The sequence below is a fragment of the Melanerpes formicivorus genome, unplaced genomic scaffold (genome assembly GCF_026170545.1).
Source record: "Melanerpes formicivorus ecotype bairdi unplaced genomic scaffold, bMelFor1.0.p_v2 SCAF_30, whole genome shotgun sequence".
Classification (NCBI taxonomy): Eukaryota; Metazoa; Chordata; class Aves; order Piciformes; family Picidae; genus Melanerpes; species Melanerpes formicivorus.
In genome coordinates, this window is record NW_027142382.1 from 6,732,942 (window position 1) to 6,740,887 (window position 7,946).

The 7,946-nt window shown below is 45.3% G+C and overlaps 1 protein-coding gene across 1 annotated transcript; it reads right to left on the reverse strand.

Moving 5' to 3' along the window:
* Positions 1 to 612: 612 nt before the first annotated feature.
* On the reverse strand, positions 613 to 7,781 carry GATD3 (glutamine amidotransferase class 1 domain containing 3). The gene is made up of 7 exons (XM_068155156.1): positions 7,649 to 7,781; positions 4,929 to 4,981; positions 3,921 to 4,034; positions 3,470 to 3,589; positions 2,623 to 2,715; positions 2,160 to 2,316; positions 613 to 1,565 (listed from the first exon to the last, which is right to left on the reverse strand). Exons 1-7 carry the CDS (start codon positions 7,760 to 7,762, stop codon positions 1,437 to 1,439), a joined length of 780 nt encoding a protein of 259 aa, XP_068011257.1. The 5' UTR covers positions 7,763 to 7,781; the 3' UTR covers positions 613 to 1,436.
* Between the last annotated feature and the right edge of the window lie 165 nt (positions 7,782 to 7,946).

Sequence of the window (7,946 nt, forward strand, 5' to 3'; positions counted from 1 at the left end):
GTAATACAAAGAAAGGGATGTCTCTTTGCTTTAATTCCAGAAACGTTACCTCCTGCTGAACAGAAAGGTGACAGCTTGGAAGAGGGGAAGGAGACATTGCCAGACTCTATCTTGAAAAAGTGTCTCAGATGCTAAGAGAACTGAAAAGCTGAGTAACTGCCAGCATGTACCAACCAGTGTACCAATGTATTAGCCTGGAGAAGAGGAGGCTCAGGGGTGACCTCATTGCCCTCTACAACTACCTGAGAGGTGGGTGTGGCCAGGAAGGGGTTGGTCTCTTCTCCCAGGCACCCAGCACCAGAACAAGAGGACACAGGCTCAAGCTGCACCAGGGGAAGTTTAGGCTGGAGGTGAGGAGAAAGTTCTTCACCGAGAGAGTCATTGGTCATTGGAATGGGCTGCCCAGGGAGGTGGTGGAGTCACCATCCCTGGAGGTGTTCAAGAGGAGACTGGATGTGGCACTTGGTGCCATGGTCTAGTCATGAGGTCTGTGGTGACAGGTTGGACTCGATGATCCTCGAGGTCTCCTCCAACCTCGGTGATACTGTGATACTGTGTAACCAGTGTTATCGGATTCAGCTGTGAAACAAAACTGAAGTCACAAGGGTGAGATAAAGGCAGAAATTAATTTATTTATTCATTGTTATTCCAGACATTCAGCAACATTTCTTTGGAGAAAGCTTTATTATCCTAAAGCAGGGGAAGCAAGGCTAACTTGAGACTGTTTTTCCCATCCACTGCTAGTCATGCAACTACTTCGACATGGGTATTATCCTTACGAATTGTGCGTCACATCAGCGGAGATTTTCTCCCTCATTTAAAGACTTCTTTAGTTGTAAGAGGCCAATGGATAAATTTTTCCAAGTGCTAGAGTTGTGACAGTAGAGACGTGTCCTGCTGCTGATCAATATTGAGAGTGGCTCCTTTGTGAAAACAGGAAAAAACAAAACATCAGTCTTCTAATGAATACCAGCTAATTTAGAACGTCAAAGATTCCCTTGACAGCTGACCCTGGTTTTCAGTTCACAAATACAGGCCTGAGCACATAAATGAACCACACACTAATTCCTCTCAACTTCCATTCTTCATCCACTACACCCCTGTAACACTCTGCTACCAGCTTCTTGAAGGGCCTTTAGTCTCTTTTTTGCATCCACAGAAGTGGTTTAACACCGGTACATCAGCAGGGCTGGTTTCAGAGTCAGCACAGCCTTCTCCAGCTGAAAAAGCTCCAGACAATGCTCTGTGTCTCAGGCCACTTGACTTTTAAGGCCTTCTGTCTGCAGGCCCCTCTCAGAAAGCCCCATGGCTGGGAATCAATCAGCTTCATATCAGCATTCAGTACAGCGTGAACAGGACAAGCAGATGAAAATGTTTCCATTGGTCCATATTGTATTTGATACTAAACCCTACATTTCAAGATGGTCTGGTTTTCTTCATTTGCCAGTCAATTTTAGCACATTCTTCACCATGGCTCCAATGCCATCAAAGATTTTGTGTAATTCTGTTTCACACATAAATGCAGGGGTGGTCACCACCTTGTTTTTTGTATCCACATGAGCTTCGTAAAAGGGAGTTAAGGAAAACACGGCCTACGTCTCACCTGCAGAGACTCTCTGCACAATCACAGAATCACTTAGGCTGGAAAAGACTTTCAAGATCAATAAACCATCACTGACAAAACCTCACAAGACCACTAGCCTGTAAAAAAGCACCCCCAAGTATATTGCACTGCAAAGACAGCTGGAACCTACAACCCAAGAGACCAGAAGCTGGGTTTTTTTGCCAGAAATATAAATGAAGACTGCAAGAGCAGGCTGTGGGAATGCTCAGAAAGAGCAGAAAACCTATGAAATTTACTGACTGGGATAAAATGTCTTTAAGCACTCTCTGACTACAATATTAGCCTATGAAAGAAAGAAACAAAAAAAACTCAGGAAGTCAGTTCACATCAGTTTTATGTGCAAATGCCCTCTACACTTACTGCATTAACAGGTGCCCAAGGTAGCTCTATGGCAACAACTGAGAAGGACTTTAATTCCACACTGTACATCACCACTGACTGATAAGTGGACAAGCACAGATCCTGCATGCACTCATTACTGCAATGACACATTGCTAAACTGCCTCTCAAGATGGAAATTAACAGCAAAGGATATAGTCACTTCTTTCACACAGTGCTTTCCTCCCAGCTCTTTAATGGCTCCAGCAGTCCCAGCATAAGGCCACTTGCCACCTTCCTCTTCTTCATGGCCCACAGTTACTTCAGCACCAGAGAGAACCTTTGCTGCCAACACTGGTGAAATGCAGCAAAGACTGCAACAAAAAGGAATAATAAGAGTAATTCTCCAATTGCACTCTTTCAAAACTTGGTCATCCTTGAGGATTCAAATGCATATGGTCTTACAAAGCCACTCAGCTTTGTAAGCTACACTCAGCATCTTCTTAGCCTCTCTGACAAACACCTACACAGACATACATCTTGAAAAACACATTAAAGAAAACCTCATCTACAACTGATAGAAAACAGAAGATGCTTTTGCTAGTTCCACATTACAACAGAACATACACTGTCTCCGTGCTCACACTATCAACCCAATGCCCTCCCACTACCATACATACCCAATAGGTTTCCCTGCTTTGTGGAAGTCTTTCAAGACACGTTCAACTTCTTTGTTCACCTTGCAATCTTTCCCATCAACAGCAAAGGTGGATCTGTCACAAGAAGAAACTTTATACACACCTCAGTATAAAGCCACAAAGAGAGATGCCTGTCTGCTCTGAGACTGGCTCTCGAGGGTCATCACAAACTTAACAGCTTCTGCAAGGTGAGTGAAAAAGCCTGTAGCTGACCATCAATGCTTTTAGCCACAATGGCTCACTTCTTAAGGTTTGGTATAAACATCTAGAAATAAGAATTAAAAAGTCAGCTTTCTAGGATTACTGAGAAGAGGCACAGTGTTTTCAACAAAGAAAAATACCTAAGAAGAAAAGGGAAATAACATTTGGGTTTCTCAAAGCCAACCAAAACATAAGGGGTGGGGGGGATGTTAAATTTGTTTTTAGCTAGGGGAAAAAAGCCCCCCCTCCTGCAAGAGGAGGCTTTTTGATGGGCAGACATGAAGACACAGAAACAGAAAAACTACTGAAGTTTTAGCTTCACTTCCCTCAGTCAGGCCCCAAAAAATAATCACCATAAAGTTGTGGGGGAAAAGGGCTTCTGGTGCATTATCTAAACTCCAGAACTCTCACCAGCAGTGTTCAGAGAATTTAGAACAGGACAATGTAGCTGGAAACCATCCTGAATAGCACAACTTAACTCAAAACACTTTGAAAAGAGTTTTACTTCTCAAATAGGTTTTTTACATATGTAGTAGGTAAAGCCATTTATGCTTCCTGATTTTATTGCCTCAAACATAGTTAATGATGAATAGTAGCTAGTGAATTTAGTGGTTTAGTTTGCACTCACAAATTTTTAGCAGCTCCAAATCCACCAGGGAATATCACAGCATCATGGTCTGTTGTAGTAAGTTTAGCCAGGCTTGAAATTTTACCACGAGCAATCCTTGCAGATTCCACTAAGACATTCCTTGAAGAATCAGAAAAAAATCAATGAGATGCATAAAGTGCCTGCACACAGAAGAGCATCAAGAAAGTGTTGGCAAAGGAGCGGGAGGGGAAGGAAAAGAGGAACCAAGAACAGAGGCTGCTGATGTTCTGAAACACAGGAGCTAAGAGACTGCACAGAATCAAACGTAGAAAACTTGAGTATTTTTTCTCCAGTCAAAATGCCAGCTAGCACAACGCCACTAAAGACAGTCAGAAAAGTGCTCTAAGTGCAGTTACAGGCTGCTGTGTCTGAAGTATACCTAAGAGAATGAGTCAGCAGTCACAGAAAACACATTAAACACAGACTTTACCTTGACTCAGCTTCAGCTGGTTGTCCTTTGCTGTGGTCGATGACATGCATCTGAGGAACATCTGGAGCATACATCTGAACCTCAGCTCCCCCACGACTAAGGTGCACCAGTATGCTACAAATAGAGAGTTAAGATGTACTGAAAAACTTAGAAGAGAGGCTTCATCTAGTCCCTACGTCTTGCTACAAGTATTCCACCACTTGATTTTCAAAGAACAACACACAAGCTACCAAACATACTGAGCACGTAGCAGCGAAATCCCTGCATGTAACACCAAGGTGTAAAGCAGAAAGTCAATTTACAGGCAGGGTCAGGGAAGAAACAGATGACTTACTTTGTTCAGTGCTCTTATGCAGGCAATTAGGAACTTGCTGCAAGTCCCTAGGTGCTATGCAGGAATTCTCACAATTACCATACCTATGTATCCTTTTAATCCAGGTGTAAATAAAATATCCCTTTGCAATTAATACCAAGAGTTAGCAATTCAACTTGAGTATTAACAATTCCAGTGCTAGACTGGCAATTATGAAATGAATTCACAGAATCTCAGAATGTTAGAGGTTGGAAGAGACCTCCAGAGAGCATGGAGTCCAATCCCCCTCCCACGCAGGATCACCTAGGGTAGTCTGCACAGGAACGCATCCAGAACCCCCCTGGGCAGCCTGCTACAGTGCTTTGTCACCCTCACTGCGAGTTCCTCCTCATGTCTCTCCTTAACTCTCTGGAGATCAATCCTGAAACTCTGAATTTCTGCCTCTGAAGATAAAGCCTCTCTCAAGCTTGCCGCTCTGGTACCAGACATACTGTACCGCGTTCTGCAATACTGTCACCAAGTACCCCAAGATCACGGCCTGAGCTTCCAATTACACAGTGTGAAAGCTGTTAAGCTTCAACATACATCTTCTGGGGCAATATTGATGGCCAGAGAAAACAGAACTGATTTCAACAGAGTGCTGTAATGTAAAGGAGACTCTTTTCTCGAGCCTACAGTTTCGCCAAACAACTTACGCTGAGGCCTCGTGGATTTCTGTGCCATCATAGACACCACAGCCAGACAGGACCTGCAGTAAGAAAATCAGGAGAATACCTCAGGTGATACAAAACTTCCTACAGGATCCTTCATAAACCTTTTAAGATTGAAATAAAATAATCATAAAAAAATTAAATCAAGCAACAAACCTCCCTCCAGTCCTGCAATAAAACCAACTTAGCAACAAACTCTTTACTAAGCCAGACAATATCATTCTGTTTGCACCGGTGGTGTCATCTGACACACTGCAGAACCAGCCTTTCCTATTTATAGTTACCCATCACAGGCACTGCTCAGAAATAACTAATATTTACTCACTGGCTTGTGCCTTTAGCCCTCAGAGTTAATAAACTGACAGGATACCCTTAGGTATGGTTTTACTGTCTACTCAGTGGGTTATTCTGAGTGTCACACATCTGTTTATGAAGTGCCTATATTCATGTGAAGTACCTTCCCATCAGTCAGAAGTGGGACAGAAGTGTGCTTCGAGGCAGCACTGAGGATCAACTATTTTACCTGCTGCTGTATGTCTGAAGATCTATATCACAGATCAACAGCTAAATCACTTTTAATCCAATTATGCAGTATTAGCCATGCCTTTCCCTACTACCAGGATAATAACACTCTCAGTTTGTTTATACACACTGGAGAATAAAAAGCACAAAGCAATTAGCTATCTTTATATGGGTGGAGAGTCTTTCACAAAGTAGATGAGAAACCAACCAACCAAACATTTTAATCCCGTCCCCACTCCTTCCCCTTCCCCTCTCCCCCAAAAAAAAGTGACAATTATAGAAGCAAAACAAAACTATCGAAAGGATTATCTAGCTCCTGAGACTATATACATGAACTTATGCAGGGTCTCTTTGCTTGTTTGTTTGAAAAGAAAACATCAAGTTAACTTTTCCCTCCTGGTTTTATCTCCATTTTTAGAAGGTGGAAAATTTTTCACCACAGAAGCACAAACAGCAAGTTCACAACTGGAACCTCGTTAGAAATGTTGGGCTTGAAGCAGCTGTCAGATCCCAACAGCCTGCCCTAAAACCACCACAACAGGCACGACATCCTCCCATCACTTCAACAAATGAGTAAGATCCACCAATGTTCCTCTGTGATAATCTCAACTACAGTTTTGCTGCTCTGATAAATAAAAGCTGCCTTCTATGTTCCAACTGTTTGTCTTTCATTTAATTAAGACTGACCAGACCTGCAAGCAAATGTGTTAGAAGTTACCTTCTGGAAGCCACACTTCAAAAATATTTTTGAAACTCAGTGAAACCAAAGCACTAAGCCGCCATCCTCTTCTGTTATTTCAATACCTGCTTGGTGACAGATGTGTCTGCTTACCATTATCAGAACCTTGTGTCACTACCATCACCACCACCACAATATACAAAGCTCTCCTTTGCTAAAACGACAGCATTCCTAGTATGTTACCCTTCAGACATTTGAACTGCCACTCTGCCCATTCCCAAACTAACTCTGCCCCAGACTTCTTCATGCAGTTTATGCCTTATTTCTTTACATTTTATGTTGTCAAGACTATACAAAACTTGACATTCAAACACTGCCCACTGAGCCCCAAAACTGTGTATCCATTTGCAACACTACCAACAGCCTAAATTTTCCTTTAGCAAACTATAACTCCTTCATCTCCTTTCTTTTATATTGTTAGCATGCTCTACCTCCTTCCTATAGAAGGGCATAATCCAGTTTGAATATTTTCTTGTTGAACTGGTTTTGGCTGGGATGGAGTTAATTTTCCTCCTAAGAGATGGTACAGTGCTGTGTTTTGGATCTAGGATAAGAACGGATCTAGGATGTTTGGTAACACACTGATATGTAGCTGTTGCTAAGTGGTGTCTACCCTAACTTTTCGGCTTCTCACACCACCTCACCAGTGAGGAAGCTGGGAGACAGAACAGCCAGGACAGCTGAAACAAACTGGCCAAAGGGATATTCCATACCATATGACATCACACTCCGTATACCAGCTAGGGGGAAAGCTGGCTGGGGGCCACTGCTTGACTGGCCTGGCATCAGTCAGCAGGGAGTGAGTGACTGTATTGTGCATCACTTCTTTTCTATATTCTAGTATTGTTGTTGCTAATATCACCTCCTTCCCTCCCCCCCCCCCCACCCCCACCCCCCCCACCCCCCCCCCCCACCTTTTATTAAGCTCTCTTTATCTCAGACCATAAACATTACTCTCCTTTTTTGACCCCGTCCCGCTGTGGGGGGAGCGAGCGAGCTGCCGTGTGGCGTTTAGCTGCCTGCCGCCTTAAACCACGACACCTGCACGCTGCCAGTACCTCTCCCCAACACACCGTAAAGCATTCCAAGTTCAGCTCCCTTTAACTCCGGGCCACCGACAGCTACACGGAGGCCAATTTTTACGTGTTTCCTGCTCCGGCATCCTCCAAGTTACTCGATTCTAAACCTTCCCAGTTTCAGTTTCTTCCAAGGCTCTCCAGCTGCCGTCGCCACAGGCGAGCCTTTCCTGGGCCCGAAGCCACGCCGAACCCACCCCCTGGCTGGAGCTGAGCCAGCTGTGGAGGCTCGGGGCTAAGGGTGACCGGGAACAGCCAGGCAGCAAACCCAACCTTTCTCCTTGGAGCAGCGGCGATTCCCCGCCCCCACGACCCCGCGGGCCGCCGAGGCCTCTTTACCGGCGCGGCCCGACGCGGCCGCTACTCACCACAGCGACGCGGGCGGGCCGGCAGCGCCGAGCGGAGCAGTGGAAGGAGGCGAGGCCGCAGGGAGCTGCCTGACGCAGCGCAGCGCGCAGGACCGGACCGCTGCAGGCCAGCATGGCGGCGGGAGCGCAGGGAGGAGTGCCGCCGGGGGCGTGCCGCGCAGCGCCGCGGGGCAGCTGCGCCCTTGGGGGCGCCCCCTGCAGGCAAGGAGGAGCAACGCCGCCGCTGGGGCCTGCAAAAGGTCCGTCCCTCTCTAACCTCCTTCCGTAGTAGGAAGAGCAGTGGGGGCAAAAGCAACAG